This window comes from Engystomops pustulosus, chromosome 4, assembly GCF_040894005.1.
Source record: "Engystomops pustulosus chromosome 4, aEngPut4.maternal, whole genome shotgun sequence".
Lineage (NCBI taxonomy): Eukaryota > Metazoa > Chordata > Amphibia > Anura > Leptodactylidae > Engystomops > Engystomops pustulosus.
The window spans coordinates 30,333,075-30,351,572 of record NC_092414.1 but is presented as its reverse complement, the minus strand read 5'-3'; the positions used below and the strand labels follow the sequence as shown (position 1 = coordinate 30,351,572).

General features: G+C 45.5%; 1 protein-coding gene across 2 annotated transcripts in view; it reads right to left on the bottom strand.

Moving 5' to 3' along the window:
• Positions 1 to 3,761: 3,761 nt before the first annotated feature.
• The window catches only part of TBC1D9B (TBC1 domain family member 9B), a 40,621-nt gene continuing 25,884 nt past the window's right edge, over positions 3,762 to 18,498 (bottom strand). Inside the window, exons 18-22 of one of the 2 annotated variants that reach the window (XM_072145619.1) lie at positions 17,952 to 18,023; positions 8,642 to 8,692; positions 7,716 to 7,775; positions 7,391 to 7,497; positions 3,762 to 6,747 (exon numbers count right to left, since the gene is read on the bottom strand). In XM_072145619.1, the coding sequence (XP_072001720.1) occupies positions 6,061 to 6,747; positions 7,391 to 7,497; positions 7,716 to 7,775; positions 8,642 to 8,692; positions 17,952 to 18,023 (977 nt within the window). In that variant the 3' untranslated portion in view covers positions 3,762 to 6,060. The remainder of the gene's footprint in view (positions 6,748 to 7,390; positions 7,498 to 7,715; positions 7,776 to 8,641; positions 8,693 to 17,951; positions 18,024 to 18,498) is intronic. The other variant, XM_072145621.1, reaches the window with a different exon arrangement.

The following is an 18,498-nucleotide window of genomic DNA, read 5'->3' as shown; positions in this document are numbered from 1 at the left end:
GTTAGCAGGGGGCGCCAGATTCAGGATTTGTGGCGTATGTTCTTCACGAATCTGGTATCCTCTGCACTGCTCCAACAGAGTACACCAATTTTTTTCTTTTTGGTGCACCTTTAACACGGTGCGTGCGAAACAATTCTGTTGGTCCGACTGAGGGCCACGTGTGACACAAATGTGGCGCAGGCACTTCTTAAAGCAGTTTACATTAGAAAGAACGTACAAAGTCTGACAGAAAACTGGTGCACGGCTTTAGTAAATGAGCCTCAGTGTCTCCTAGATAACCATGCTGCTAAATAACACTCCATACAACTGAACACGCTGCCACCTATAGATATTAAATAATACACAGACCCCCAGTCTTATATACAGTACCGGTAATTAATAACAGCAGCCCCAATCGTATCTAAAATTAATATAAGCCCCCCATGTCATATCAAATTCATAACAGTAGCCCCAGTGTTATATAAAATTATTAACAGCAGCTACCCTGCCATAAAAAATTAACAACAGGCCCCCCCAGTCACATAAAATACATAACAGCAGCCCCCTATAATATAAGATTCATAAAAGCCCCCCACCCCACCCATCATGTAAAATTCATAACAGCAGCCCCCGATATCCTATAAAATTCATAAAGCCCCCCGCCCCAACTTTCCTTTAAAATTTATAATAGGACATATCAGAACTCATAATAAAAATGATAAAATCCACACTTACCCAGCTTCTTCTTCTTCTAGTCCCACTGCTCCTCTTCTGCGCAGTAGCCCATCTCAGGCAGGCATGGGCCCTCCACAGCACCGGGTCCGGTCGCACACCCTGCGACCGCGATCGTTGCGCCCCTGCTCACACCCCACCGTTTAGAGAATTCAGTTACTGTGACTACACCTGATCCTGACTTAAGAACACCCGACTTACAGACGGACCTCTGGTGAAGCTCTCTGGAAGTCACTTTAGTCCCGGGATGCAATGATCAGCTGTACTGTAACGTGTCTGTAGTGAAGCTTTATAGTTAATCCTTCACAGAAAAGAATTTGATAATTGTCACAGGGACAAAAATATTTTTTGTCTGGACCTACAATTATAAAATGTACCTGTTCCAACTTACATACAAATTCAACTTAAGAAGAAACCTATGGAACCTATCTACGTAACCTGGGGACTGTCTGTATAGCACAACCTTGCAGTAGTGCTTGCACTACTTTAGTCTAGGACTTTGTGTCAATCTAATAATTTTCTTATATGTTTTGGGCTTTCTAAGAGGGTGAAATATTTTGCATTTCAGTCACAGTCTTGAGCCCCTTACCTTTCTATTGCCTTCCTCTGCCAGGGGCTTCCTCAGAAGATGCTCTGCAGGCGAAACCAGGGTTTCAGTGTGGATTTTTTGCGTATATTAGAATAAGGCCCCTTCCACACTAGCGTTGCGTTTCACGTCAGGGTGCAATGCGTGAAAAACTGACGTTTTTGGCTCCGTTTTTGTTCCATTTTTCCTTGGAGTAATTAGCGTTTTTGCGTTTTTCACGCGCGTGTTGTTAGGTTTTTTTTTTGCGTTTTCGGCGCATTTTTCACGCGCGAGTCAATGGGAGAATCGAGCATTTTTCAAAGGGACCATGGTTTGGGATTAAAATGGGTTATTTAATTGAAAAATAATGTCTTCTGATAAGTTGCAAACATCTGCGATCTATTCTTCACTGTTCCCCGTGTATATTATCTCCCGACAAGTTAGCAGATGTGAAGAACAGTGAAGAATAGAATAAAAACAGTGAACACAGGATCATTTAAGAGAAAAACACAGTGCAGAACACAGTGCACTGTGTTCTGCACTGTGTTTTTCTCTTAAATGATCCTGTGTTCACTGTTTTTATTCTATTCTTCACTGTTCTTCATTGTGTTTTTTTAATTAAATGATCGTTCGCGAGCAGGGGAAATACTGTTATTCTGGTCACTTAGCAACCCTTACGTTTAAAACGCATTGCACTCGCATTGCACTTGCAATGATTGCGAGTGCAATGCGTTCTTGATGCATCTCCATAGACTTGAATGGGGCGTGAAAAACGCGCGTGACTCGCAAAAGTAGAGCATGCTGCGATTTTGACGCGCATGAAATCTAACGCAAGCACGCGCGTGCGAAACAACGCTAATGAAGAAAGAGCCATTGAATACAATGGGACAGAGTGCAATGCAAGTTCTGCGCGTCAAATGCACGCGCAGAACTCGCGCGTGAAAAACGCCAGTGTAGAAGGGGCTTAAAGCTTCTGGAATTTAGGTGGGACAGGCAATGCTACGTTTGTGTGAACTTACTCTATATAGCACGCTGAAGAGAATACTTTCGAGGTTTGAAGAGGATAAAGGATGGAGTTTGTGTCTGAATGGTGGCTTATTCTTGGAGAAACTTTCCTCATTGTGTAGCACATGAAAATGACTGGATCGCTTGAAAACTATGGTGATAAACGTGACATCCGTGTTAAACTGAGAGCTCAGGTCAGAAGCCCAGATTTATTAAAGCCCCAGCGCCAGTTTTCGGTCTGACTGTTCTTTTCAGAGCAAACTCCTCGCACATGTATTTAGAATGTGTCCATGGCACATTTGTGCTGCGGCTGCACTATCCCCTACGGACACAAATTTCTGCACTGAAAGGGGAGCAACATTTATCATGCGGTGTCCAACAGAAGTGTGTTGCACGCCCTATGTGAAAGGTGCATCCAAAAAAGTAGTTGGTGCTCTATATCAGAGCAGTGCAAGGGGCGCCATTTTCATGAAGAACGTGCACCACAAATCATTACTCTGGGGCCCCCTGCTCACTACACAGGTAGACTGCACCTCCTAGTATTTATGACTTTTAAAGCTTGACTATTTGGATCGGTCCATGACTGATAGTGGATCATGTGTAACACAGAAAGTTTTATATGTATATACACTTTGAAGTCCTATTCCCACCCAGGTACAGTTTTTCTATTGTCATTGGTGCGTGGTTTATCATGCTTGCTTGATTTCCTTTAAAAACCCACAATAATTTTTTTTTTGTTATGTACAATTGTTCTTTATTTATATATTTTTTTACTGGTATGAAAGTCCTTCTTAGGGTACTTTAACACGGTGGTATACCCGCCGGGTCGTGCGCTGGGAAGGAGGTGACCCCCTCCATAGGAAATAGTGGCGCACGGCCACACACTGGGCCGGGCACTTTTCCCGGTGTACGGCACGGAACCCCAGGCCGCCATTGCAATCTATGGGGACGTATACGCGGCCGCCTATACATCCCCACAGAGGGGCATGTGAATGCACCCTTAAGCTTATATACACAGGTAATAGACATATTAATGTCTATGTAGATACATATTTGAATCAAATTGTGTAATCTGTGTAAACATAAGAAATACTAAATGTTTGTAAAATCAGTGCAGAACTTCAATAAAAATCAACATAAAAAAAAATATCCCACAATAAAAACAACAGAAATCCACTAAATGTAGGAATAGAAAATACATGTGATTTTAGCGCAGCTAATCCAGACCATGAGCCTTCAGGTTCTTTACATGGAATTATTGGACGTCCGAGATCACTTTCCCTATGAGATCTTCTCACATCTATCCAAGAACTCTCAGATTACTTTGACTTCATTTTCCTTTACAACAAAAACAAAAAACATCCAAACATCTTTTGTTTTCTTTGCTTACTTCCCCTTTTATGTTTGCGCTCCCGCCTCTGCCATACACACCACAGCATCCAGGCACTAACTAAACAGGAAGGAAACCCCCTGCAGAATGTAATTCTTATATTTTATTGAATGCATGACAAATCAACAATTTTAAAAAGGTACAGGTCATTTTTTTTTAAGCATTAAAAATAATACAGTAGTAATAATAAATTATTGACTGATCCACATAGTGCACACCCAGTGCATATGTAAACAGGGCTCACATGTATACGGTCTATACTGTGTCGGGAGAGAGGCTGCGCAGCGTCACCTGCAGGAAAGAAGTGGGATCTCGATCACGATGACAGTGTTGAAGCCGGTTATCTGAGAACAGGTACATACAAGATATTAATACACGGGTTATGTAGTTTATGCTTTTTTGATTATGGGTCCAGGACCCAAGTTGCTAGAGGAAAATCCTATCACAAGAACAGAATTATATGTGACCCTGTGACAAAGTCACGCTCCTTGGGTAACGGAGGAGCAGATAAGACGACACCGGGGCTTAGGACATGAAAATACTGACCCCGAGCATTGTAAGGTATCATGCATCTCGTGATGTAAAGATGAGCCTTGTTGGTCCTGGCGGAATCTTTAGCTAATAGGTTGCTATAGGCAACAACAAATCATTTCTCATCTATATTGGATACACGAGACCCAGTGCAACATCATCAAAAAACAGGATAATAAGTTTCTGCATATATGTCATAACATAAAATGTGTGCAACGTGTACAAACATTTTCATCAATCCACCATACATAGGAAGATTTGGTTTCCATAACATGCAGGATTGTTGTATACGGTATTTATGATCCATAAGTGACGGGTTATTCTAACAACAACATAAAAAAAACGCAAAAAAAGTGACCTATTGTAAATGATGGAATGGATGTGGTTTTATCTAGACATATGGAAAAGATTGGGGCAGATTTAGGAAAAGGGCCTCATATGGACGCATCTACTAAAATGTATAATTCAGGGCCCCATTCACCCTGCCATGGTTGAGCCGTCAATCATAGTGTTCTGTTTTCATGGACCAGGACGGGATTGCTTAGTGATATAGGATGCAAGGAGTCCCTTGTTCCCTGCAGAACACCAGGATCTGTAATCACAATCACAGTTTGGCGTTACCATCCCACAGGTTGCATTATATATCACTACGATTCACATAGTATTGTCCTTTGCAGTTGGTCCGTGAAACGTCCTGTTTCACAGACCAGGACCGGATGCTTAGTGATATATGACGCAAGGAGTCCCTTCTTCTCTGCAGACCAGATAACAGTTTGGTGCTGCTTTTCTGTGGGTTTCTATAATATATCACTAGGACTTAGTATGGTCCCCTGCACTGCAGCTGGTCCGTGAAACACGACTCACGACTAGAGATGAGCATACCCAAACTTGAAATTCCGGGTCCCGGTGCATCCCATGCAACCAGTCCGGGATATTGATGCCCTTAACTACTAGCAATAACTGTTATTGGACAGGGATGTTCCCCTGACAATCTACTCAAGACTCAACCATGACAAAGATAATCAGCCGTAAGGTTCTCATGTTTATGCAGTGTCATGAATTAGTGTGAAACCCATTTGGGTGTTGACCATCAAAGATCCTCGTAACCAAATCTCTCCCTATATACATTCTTCTTATCATTCATACCAGTGTCCGAAACGTGGGGCTAAAACTATGGTGAAACACAACGTGTGGCCTCATAGAGTCGGAATGTACGGACAATAAATTGATGTGGCTTAGTAGAGCTGAAATGTTTCCGATTCCACAAGGACTAAATAGCAGCATAGAGCACGTGCCAATAGTTTGGCTATATCTAGTGTACAGAGATTACCGAGCCGAGAGGAGATGAAGCTATCACCGACATCAATATACAGGCACCGAGCGTGACATAAAAGGTGGATGAGAGGGTAAAAGTTACACATTTATAGATTGGATTTGTAGACAGTACAATTGAAAATAATAAAAAAAAAAATTGGGATACTATTCGGTATACCAATATATTGCACATTAGCTACAAGCCTAGGACACGGTCTGTGTGGTCTCTATCATAGTAGCTGATACAGGATCCTACTTGACGTTACTTACAGACAGGCATAGAGCTATCAGGAGTCAAGGCATTGCTTATTCCAATGGCCAGAGGATGGCGCCATCTTTTCATACAACTCCACGGCTGGGGGGTTCAGTGATATGTAACTTGGGAGATCAAAACTGATCACCCAAAGACTGAAAATAAGAAGCAAACTGCAATAATAACATGAAGCAAGGTTTTCCTATAGTTGTCGATAACTACTGATGGGAGATGCATGACATAGGGGGCCAGGAAGAGCAGCTAAGAAAGGATCAAGTCTATGATGAGAAGTCATCCCGAGACAGAAGAGAGTTCATGTTCGCTCGAGGAGCTGATTTGTCTTTCGACTTTCTTCTGCTTAATCTTCTGCGTAATGTCCGCTTTTTTCTCAAAGTAGCTGACCAGGGCTTGCTCCGTCAACATGGAAGCCAGAATCTGTTCAAAGGAGATTGACCATTCTGCGTCTATGGTGCTGCCGTACTTGGGCGTTGCGTTGCCAGCGTCGCACCCGACTAACACTGTGTCATCCGCGATATCCTCGCACTGGAGCGAGCTGGCGCTCACCATGGAGTAAGAGGAGACGGACGTATCATCCTTGGTGTCGTCATCCGAGGTGGGCTGTGTAGGAGGGCTGTTTCTTTCAGCGTTACCCACTTCTTTTTTCAGTTTTTGGATGTCATCTTGGGTGATAGCAGACTGAGAGTTTCCAGGAACGGCAATGGGTACCGTAGTCTGATCTTCTTTCGTGCTTCCCTCTAGGCCCGAGGTTTGCTCCTCTTCCTCACTGGAGGGATCTCTAGTCATATTTGTTTGCCCCCCCTCAGAATTCCTAAGGGGAGGATTGGAGAACTTCTTTCCCACCTCACCAATACGCAGCAGCAGGCTCGCCACCGTGGCTATGGCGTGGTATAGTTCTTGTTCAACGGGGTCCTCGCTGAACATGTTGTAAAATGTCTTGCATAGCTCAATGAACTGCTCCTGTGATAAAAACACAACAACATATGATATAAAGATTTGTGGAAGAAGACAAATTAGACAAATTCAAAGAGCATTTCTATAATATTTTTAGTTTAGGAAGATAATTTACTTGGCAGTAAGGGCAAGGGGTTAATTTACACATGGCATGAACACATGCGTTTTCAAATGCAGTACAGCAGCTTAAAAGAGGAGATTTGCCTACCGTATATACTTGAGTATAAGCCGAGTTTTTCAGCACATTTTTTGTGCTGAAACTCTGCTTATACTCGAGTCAAGAAAAACAAAGTGTACTCGCCTTCCGACACCACCCCCCCAGCAGGTGCTCTTCCATACATCGAGGCTCCCGCATCGGCTCCATGTCCCTGCGCTGTCCATAGCAGGTATCGTGACGTCAGCCGCTCGCTGACATCATAGTGTGTGCCGAGGCCGCCACACATAGTAGAACATCAGCGAGCAGCTGACGTCACGATCCCTGCGACGCTCGTCCCTCCTATCTCCATCCAGCCGAATGGGAATGCAAACTTCACCCTGTTTGCGGCCCATTTCTGCACATGGCAGGAGAGCATGAGGTTTCAAGCTGCGAGTCAAAAATCAAAGTGTACCATTATTGGATGCTATAGTCCAAATAACCCTCACATATTACCTGGTTCATCTTGGGCAGATCCTTGATAGTCTCCTTCTTCTTCTCCTTCTCATTAGCCCACATGCGCAGGTAGTACTTGTAGTCAGGAGCGCTGGCTGTTTTCTCCTCTATAAAAGGAAAATAGGGTTATTATTATTAGGAACAGTCTCTCCCAGTCACCACTATACTTCCATTCAGATGAATAGGAGCAGAGCTGTAGTACTCCCTAGGCCGCTCTTTGTGAAGAAAAGCGTTTAGTATCAAAGTTGGGAGTTTTTTTAATTATAGATAAATCAGAATAACTCTGAACAATGGTTGCAAATTCAAATGGAAATTGTATAAATACCTTTTTTATCTTGGGAGTCACTGTTCTCAGATGTTGATCCATTGCCCTGTCCTTCAGAGTCTGTAAATAAAACAAGATTATTAAATACATAAGCTTATTGATGACTGATAATATACCATCAGCCCACCCATAGGTGACTAAGCTATTGTGGACAGGGAACATACAGATATTACACCAAACTGAATAATAGGAGAGAAATCTATGAAAATAAGCGCTATGCAGCACAGCGGCTCAGTGGTTAGCACTACAGCCTTGCATCGCTGGGGTCCTGGGTTCAAGTCCCACCCAGGTCAACATCTGCAAAGAGTTTGTATGTTCTCTCCGTGTTTGCATGGATTTGCTGTGGGTCCTCCGGTTTCCTCCCACACTCCAAAACATACAGGTAGGTTGATTAGATTGTGAGCCCCATTGGGGACAAGGGCTGGTCTGACAAGCTCTGTGCAGCGCTGCGTAATCTGTGTGCGCTATATAAATAAAGGAATTATTATTATTTTTACCACCATGGTTCAAAACATGGGGGTTGTATGGGATTACATAAACTGTGCATGTTTTTATACATAAAAAACAATGTCCCCTTGGTGCCTAATAAGTCCTCTAACAAGACACTTTCCTCTAAACCCATACAGCGTGTGTAACATGGTTCAAGTGAAAGATGCCTGACCAACCCGCAATGATGATATTGGTTCCTATTCAACTGGGGGCCTACGGTCTCATCTGAGTACAGGACAGTGGACCCATGGTTGGGCTGGTACTTGCGGCATCACTGACACACCGGATCTAGCTTAGCTGACCCATAGTTGGTCCAGGAAATGCATCCGTAACACGGAGCGGACATGGCTTTTCATCCTACACTGACTGTGTGGTGCTACAATGCTTTACTACACACTATTAGAGTGTGATTCCCACACAAAGTAAAAAAAACTAACCTGGGAACTCACTCTGGAGAATAAGATCCAGTTCGGAGAGATAGGGAGGTACTGCAGTCAGAAAAAGAGGGGAGAAAGTTGAGGGTGGTGGGAGAAGCGAGATAGGTGAGAGAGTGGAGTAAAGGTGGGAATCAGATGAAGGTGACTGCCATAACTCAGGAATAGTAGTAGTATGAGAAAGGAGTAAAACTTGGTCTCAGCATGTACTCCATACAACACGGACCGCTCATAGTGTAAGCCTGTACTCCATACAACACGGACCGCTCATAGTGTAAGCCTGTACTCCATACAACACGGACCGCTCATAGTGTAAGCCTGTACTCCATACAACACGGACCGCTCATAGTGTAAGCCTGTACTCCATACAACACGGACCACTCATAGTGTAAGCCTGTACTCCATACAACACGGACCACTCATAGTGTAAGCCTGTACTCCATACAACACGGACCACTCATGGTGTAAGCCTGTACTCCATACAACACGGACCACTCATAGTGTAAGCCTGTACTCCATACAACACGGACCACTCATAGTGTAAGCCTGTACTCCATACAACACGGACCACTCATAGTGTAAGCCTATACTCCATACAACACGGACCACTCATAGTGTAAGCATGTACTCCATACAACACGGACCACTCATAGTGTAAGCCTGTACTCCATACAACACGGACCACTCATAGTGTAAGCCTGTACTCCATACAACACGGACCACTCATAGTGTAAGCCTGTAGTCCAAACAGCACGGACCGCTCATAGTGTAAGCATGTACTCCATACAACACGGACCACTCATAGTGTAAGCATGTTCTCCATACAACACGGACCACTCATAGTGTAAGCCTGTACTCCATACAACACGGACCGCTCATAGCGTCAGCCTGTACTCCATACAACACGGACCACTCATAGTGTAAGCCTGTAGTCCAAACAGCACGGACCACTCATAGTGTAAGCCTGTACTCCATACAACACAGACCACTCATAGTGTAAGCCTGTACTCCATACAACACGGACCACTCATAGTGTAAGCCTGTACCCTAAACAACACAGACCACTCATAGTGTAAGCCTGTACTCCATACAACACGGACCACTCATAGTGTAAGCCTGTACTCCATACAACACGGACCGCTCATAGTGTAAGCCTGTAGTCCAAACAGCACGGACCACTCATAGTGTAAGCCTGTACTCCATACAACACGGACCACTCATAGTGTAAGTCTGTACTCCATACAACACGGACCACTCATAGTGTAAGCCTGTACTCCATACAACACGGACCGCTCATAGTGTCAGCCTGTACTCCATACAACACGGACCACTCATAGTGTAAGCCTGTAGTCCAAACAGCACGGACCACTCATAGTGTAAGCATGTACTCCATACAACACAGACCACTCATAGTGTAAACATGTACTCCATACAACACGGACCACTCATAGTGTAAGCCTGTACTCCATACAACACGGACCACTCATAGTGTAAGCATGTACTCCATACAACACGGACCGCTCATAGTGTAAGCTTGTACTCCATACAACACGGACCACTCATAGTGTAAGCCTGTACTCCATACAACACGGACCACTCATAGTATAAGCCTGTACTCCATACAACACGGACCACTCATAGTATAAGCCTGTACTCCATACAACACGGACCGCTCATAGTGTAAGCCTGTACTCCAGACAACACGGACCTCTCATGGTGTAAGCCTGTACTCCATACAACACGGACCTCTCATGGTGTAAGCCTGTACCCCATACAACACGGACCTCTCATGGTGTAAGCCTGTACTCCATACAACACGGACCACTCATAGTGTAAGCCTGTACTCCATACAACACGGACCACTCATAGTGTAAGCATGTACTCCATACAACACGGACCGCTCATAGTGTAAGCCTGTACTCCATAAAACACGGACCACTCATAGTGTAAGCCTGTACTCCATACAACACGGACCACTCATAGTGTAAGCCTGTACTCCATACAACACGGACCACTCATAGTGTTAGCCTGTACTCCATACAACACGGACCACTCATAGTGTAATCCTGTACCCTAAACAACACAGACCACTCATAGTGTAAGCCTGTAGTCCAAACAGCACGGACCACTCATAGTGTAAGCCTGTACTCCATACAACACGGACCACTCATAGTGTAAGCATGTACTCCATACAACACGGACCACTCATAGTGTAAGCCTGTACTCCATACAACACGGACCACACATAGTGTTAGCCTGTACTCCATACAACACGGACCACACATAGTGTTAGCCTGTACTCCATACAACACGGACCACTCATAGTGTAAGCCTGTACTCCATACAACACGGACCACTCATAGTGTAATCCTGTACCCTAAACAACACAGACCACTCATAGTGTAAGCCTGTACTCCATACAACACGGACCACTCATAGTGTAAGCCTGTACTCCAAACAGCACGGACCACTCATAGTGTAAGCCTGTACTCCATACAACACGGACCACTCATAGTGTAAGCATGTACTCCATACAACACAGACCACTCATAGTGTAAGCATGTACTCCATACAACACGGACCACTCATAGTGTAAGCCTGTAGTCCATACAACACAGACCACTCATAGTGTAAGCCTGTACTCCATACAACACGGACCGCTCATGGTGTAAGCCTGTACCTAATAGTGTAAGCCTGTACTCCATACAACACGGACCGCTCATAGTGTAAGCCTGTACTCCATACAACACGGACCACTCATGGTGTAAGCCTGTACTCCATACAACACAGACCACTCATAGTGTAAGCATGTACTCCATACAACACAGACCACTCATAGTGTAAGCCTGTACTCCATACAACACGGACCACTCATAGTGTAAGCCTGTAGTCCAAACAGCACGGACCACTCATAGTGTAAGCCTGTACTCCATACAACACGGACCACTCATAGTGTAAGCCTGTACTCCATACAACACGGACCACTCATAGTGTAAGCCTGTACTCCATACAACACGGACCACTCATAGTGTAAGCCTGTACTCCATACAACACGGACCGCTCATAGTGTAAGCATGTACTCCATACAACACGGACCGCTCATAGTGTAAGCCTGTAGTCCAAACAGCACGGACCGCTCATAGTGTAAGCATGTACTCCATACAACACGGACCACTCATAGTGTAAGCCTGTACTCCATACAACACGGACCACTCATAGTGTAAGCATGTACCCTAAACAACACAGACCACTCATAGTGTAAGCCTGTACTCCATACAACACGGACCGCTCATAGTGTAAGCCTGTAGTCCAAACAGCACGGACCACTCATAGTGTAAGCTTGTACTCCATACAACACGGACCGCTCATAGTGTCAGCCTGTACTCCATACAACACGGACCACTCATAGTGTAAGCCTGTACTCCATACAACACGGACCGCTCATAGTGTAAGCCTGTACTCCATACAACACGGACCACTCATAGTGTAAGCCTGTAGTCCAAACAGCACGGACCACTCATAGTGTAAGCCTGTACTCCATACAACACGGACCACTCATAGTGTAATCCTGTACTCCATACAACACGGACCGCTCATAGTGTAAGCCTGTACTCCATACAACACGGACCGCTCATAGTGTAAGCCTGTAGTCCAAACAGCACGGACCGCTCATAGTGTAAGCATGTACTCCATACAACACGGACCACTCATAGTGTAAGCCTGTAGTCCAAACAGCACGGACCACTCATAGTGTAAGCCTGTACTCCATACAACACAGACCACTCATAGTGTAAGCATGTACTCCATACAACACGGACCACTCATAGTGTTAGCCTGTACTCCATACAACACGGACCACTCATAGTGTAAGCCTGTACTCCATACAACACGGACCGCTCATAGTGTAAGCCTGTACTCCATACAACACGGACCGCTCATAGTGTAAGCCTGTAGTCCAAACAGCACGGACCACTCATAGTGTAAGCCTGTACTCCATACAACACGGACCACTCATAGTGTAAGCCTGTAGTCCAAACAGCACGGACCACTCATAGTGTAAGCCTGTACTCAATACAACACAGACCACTCATAGTGTAAGCATGTACTCCATACAACACGGACCACTCATAGTGTTAGCTTGTACTCCATACAACACGGACCACTCATAGTGTAAGCCTGTACTCCATACAACACGGACCGCTCATAGTGTAAGCCTGTACTCCATACAACACGGACCGCTCATAGTGTAAGCCTGTAGTCCAAACAGCACGGACCACTCATAGTGTAAGCCTGTACTCCATACAACACGGACCACTCATAGTGTAAGCATGTACTCCATACAACACGGACCGCTCATAGTGTAAGCCTGTACTCCATACAACACGGACCACTTATAGTGTAAGCCTGTACTCCATACAACACGGACCGCTCATAGTGTAAGCCTGTAGTCCAAACAGCACGGACCACTCATAGTGTAAGCCTGTACTCCATACAACACGGACCGCTCATAGTGTAAGCCTGTACTCCATACAACACGGACCGCTCATAGTGTAAGCCTGTAGTCCAAACAGCACGGACCACTCATAGTGTAAGCCTGTACTCCATACAACACGGACCACTCATAGTGTAAGCCTGTACTCCATACAACACGGACCACTCATAGTGTAAGCCTGTACTCCATACAACACGGACCACTCATAGTGTAAGCCTGTACTCCATACAACACGGACCGCTCATAGTGTAAGCATGTACTCCATACAACACGGACCGCTCATAGTGTAAGCCTGTAGTCCAAACAGCACGGACCGCTCATAGTGTAAGCATGTACTCCATACAACACGGACCACTCATAGTGTAAGCCTGTACTCCATACAACACGGACCACTCATAGTGTAAGCATGTACCCTAAACAACACAGACCACTCATAGTGTAAGCCTGTACTCCATACAACACGGACCGCTCATAGTGTAAGCCTGTAGTCCAAACAGCACGGACCACTCATAGTGTAAGCTTGTAATCCATACAACACGGACCGCTCATAGTGTCAGCCTGTACTCCATACAACACGGACCACTCATAGCGTAAGCCTGTACTCCATACAACACGGACCGCTCATAGTGTAAGCCTGTACTCCATACAACACGGACCACTCATAGTGTAAGCCTGTAGTCCAAACAGCACGGACCACTCATAGTGTAAGCCTGTACTCCATACAACACGGACCACTCATAGTGTAATCCTGTACTCCATACAACACGGACCGCTCATAGTGTAAGCCTGTACTCCATACAACACGGACCACTCATAGTGTAAGCCTGTACTCCATACAACACGGACCGCTCATAGTGTAAGCCTGTACTCCATACAACACGGACCGCTCATAGTGTAAGCCTGTAGTCCAAACAGCACGGACCACTCATAGTGTAAGCCTGTACTCCATACAACACAGACCACTCATAGTGTAAGCCTGTACTCCATACAACACAGACCACTCATAGTGTAAGCATGTACTCCATACAACACGGACCACTCATAGTGTAAGCCTGTACTCCATACAACACGGACCACTCATAGTGTAAGCCTGTAGTCCAAACAGCACGGACCACTCATAGTGTAAGCCTGTACTCCATACAACACAGACCACTCATAGTGTAAGCATGTACTCCATACAACACGGACCACTCATAGTGTTAGCCTGTACTCCATACAACACGGACCACTCATAGTGTAAGCCTGTACTCCATACAACACGGACCGCTCATAGTGTAAGCCTGTACTCCATACAACACGGACCGCTCATAGTGTAAGCCTGTAGTCCAAACAGCACGGACCACTCATAGTGTAAGCCTGTACTCCATACAACACGGACCACTCATAGTGTAAGCATGTACTCCATACAACACGGACCGCTCATAGTGTAAGCCTGTACTCCATACAACACGGACCACTTATAGTGTAAGCCTGTACTCCATACAACACGGACCGCTCATAGTGTAAGCATGTACCCTAAACAACACAGACCACTCATAGTGTAAGCCTGTACTCCATACAACACGGACCGCTCATAGTGTAAGCCTGTACTCCATACAACACGGACCGCTCATAGTGTAAGCCTGTAGTCCAAACAGCACGGACCACTCATAGTGTAAGCTTGTACTCCATACAACACGGACCGCTCATAGTGTCAGCCTGTACTCCATACAACACGGACCACTCATAGTGTAAGCCTGTACTCCATACAACACGGACCGCTCATAGTGTAAGCCTGTACTCCATACAACACGGACCGCTCATAGTGTAAGCCTGTACTCCATACAACACGGACCGCTCATAGTGTAAGCCTGTACTCCATACAACACGGACCACTCATAGTGTAAGCCTGTAGTCCAAACAGCACGGACCACTCATAGTGTAAGCCTGTACTCCATACAACACGGACCACTCATAGTGTAATCCTGTACTCCATACAACACGGACCGCTCATAGTGTAAGCCTGTACTCCATACAACACGGACCGCTCATAGTGTAAGCCTGTAGTCCAAACAGCACGGACCACTCATAGTGTAAGCATGTACTCCATACAACACGGACCACTCATAGTGTAAGCCTGTAGTCCAAACAGCACGGACCACTCATAGTGTAAGCCTGTACTCCAAACAGCACGGACCGCTCATAGTGTAAGCATGTACTCCATACAACACAGACCGCTCATAGTGTAAGCATGTACTCCATACAACACGGACCGCTCATAGTGTCAGCCTGTACTCCATACAACACGGACCACTCATAGTGTAAGCCTGTACTCCATACAACACGGACCGCTCATAGTGTAAGCCTGTAGTCCAAACAACACGGACCACTCATAGTGTAAGCCTGTACTCCATACAACACGGACCACTCATAGTGTAAGCCTGTACTCCATACAACACGGACCGCTCATAGTGTAAGCCTGTACTCCAAACAGCACGGACCGCTCATAGTGTAAGCCTGTACTCCATACAACACGGACCGCTCATAGTGTAAGCCTGTACTCCATACAACACGGACCGCTCATAGTGTAAGCCTGTACTCCATACAACACGGACCGCTCATAGTGTAAGCCTGTACTCCATACAACACGGACCACTCATAGTGTAAGCATGTACTCCATACAACACAGACCACTCATAGTGTAAGCCTGTAGTCCATACAACACGGACCGCTCATAGTGTAAGCCTGTACTCCATACAACACGGACCACTCATAGTGTAAGCATGTACTCCATACAACACGGACCGCTCATAGTGTAAGCCTGTACTCCATACAACACAGACCGCTCATAGTGTAAGCCTGTACTCCATACAACACGGACCACTCATAGTGTAAGCCTGTACTCCATACAACACGGACCACTCATAGTGTAAGCCTGTAGTCCATACAACACGGACCACTCATAGTGTAAGCCTGTAGTCCATACAACACAGACCACTCATAGTGTAAGCCTGTACTCCATACAACACAGACCGCTCATAGTGTAAGCCTGTAGTCCATACAACACGGACCACTCATAGTGTAAGCCTGTACTCCATACAACACGGACCACTCATAGTGTAAGCCTGTAGTCCATACAACACGGACCACTCATAGTGTAAGCATGTACTCCATACAACACGGACCGCTCATAGTGTAAGCCTGTACTCCATACAACACAGACCGCTCATAGTGTAAGCCTGTACTCCATACAACACGGACCACTCATAGTGTAAGCCTGTACTCCATACAACACGGACCGCTCATAGTGTAAGCCTGTAGTCCATACAACACAGACCACTCATAGTGTAAGCCTGTACTCCATACAACACGGACCGCTCATGGTGTAAGCCTGTACCTAATAGTGTAAGACTGTACTCCATACAACACGGACCGCCCATGGTGTAAGCCTGTACTCCATACAACACGGACCGCTCATGGTGTAAGCCTGTACTCCATACAACACGGACCACTCATGGTGTAAGCATGTATTTCACATAACAAGGAATCATCATAGTGTAAGTGTATACTTCATACAACACAGACCCATCACGGTCCAAGTCTATGCTCCATGAAACACAGATCACTCATGGTCTAAGCATATACTTTATACATCGTAGACCACTCATGGTGTAAGCGTATACTCCATAAATTACAGATCACTCATGATGTATGCATGTACTTCATGCAAATCTGACAGCTCATGGTCTAAGGCTATATTCACAAGACCGTAGGGGGACATATATACGGCCACAAGCTTGCAGACATAGGGGCAGATTTACTTACCCGGTCCGTTCGCGATCCTGCGGCGCGTTCTCTGCGCTGGATTCGCGTCCGGCCGGGATTCATCAAGGTAGTTCCTCCGCCGTCCACCAGGTGGCGCTGCTGCGCTGAAAAGCATCTGGACGCGCTGGAGTTCAACCGACTCGGGCTGAGTGAAGGTAAGCGCATCCCAAGCGACACATTTCTTTTTTTAAATGCGGCGGTTTTTCCGAATCTGTCGGGTTTTTGCTCGACCACGCCCCCCCATTTCCGTTGCGTGCATGCCGGTGCCGATGCGCCACAATCCGATCGCGTGCGCCAAAATCCCAGGGCAATACAGGGGAAATCGTCGCAAATCGGAAATATTCGGGTAACACGTCGGGAAAACGTGTATCGGGCCCTTAGTAAATGACCCCCATAGTTCCACCACAGGCCAACAATGGCCGCACACAGCGATACGGTGCAGCACACGTGCGGCATCGTACCGCTCCTTACACAGGGAAAAGATAGGATATGTCCATTCACTGCATTTATTCCTATGGTCCTTTGTTGTTTGTCCACAGGTGACATTAAGCATGAAATTAACCATCCTAGTGTAAGCACTGTTCCTAAATGAGAACCTGATTAATAACTCATTTGTATGCTCCAAATCATAACATCAGTCATATATAAGTAATCCGGAGGTCTGAGGTAACCATCAGTTACGTTTCATGCATTCATACAGATAACGACACGGGAATCCAACCAAAGTTATCGTCATCTATAGTTTCAACAATATAGTTCAACAATATTCACCAAAAAACTAATCTCATTGTTTCTGAAAACTTTAGTTACTGCCTTCCCATCTGGTTTGACTAATTTTTCAAAAATTTTAATTTAAAAATGTAATTTTAAATTTGCAAAAGTAAAGTTCCTCCCTGATGCTGGTTCATAAGCTTTGTCTTTTGTGGGTGAAATATGGTTAATATTGAATCAACGTCACCCAATTAACAGAAATGATATCTCCCACTTATACATATACATTTCATTCAGTAACGTCACCTTCTGGAGTTACATCCTCAGTGAAGAAGTTTGTGGCTTCCAGGGCGGATTCTGTTTCTTCTGCACTCAGAGCTGTAGAGGAAATATAAAGATGGAGACTCAGATTAAGGTTGCATTCACACGGCCGCAGGGGGACGTATACACGGTCGAGGTATATATATACGTATCCCATGGGCCGGCAATGGGCGCACGTACCATACGGACTGGTACGGTGCCGCACACATGCGGTTCCATACCCCAGGAAAAGATAGGACATGTCCGATCCTATCCTGTAACATGACGCCATGCCCTATGTTTCTCTATGGAGAGGGGCAGGGGTTAAAAGCGCTCACCCCACTATCCTCTTCCGGGCGCCAACGTGTGTCCGCTGTGCTACGGTATAGCTGGCTCATGTTCATGTGAATATAGCCTAAGATTCAATATTAGGCAACTAATTTTCTCTTTCATGACAAGATTCAATGGGGCAATACAATTAAAGGGGATTTTCCATCACTCTGTAGGGGAGGCGCTCATCCCTTTAACCTACCGCCCCCAAGCGACACAAAGA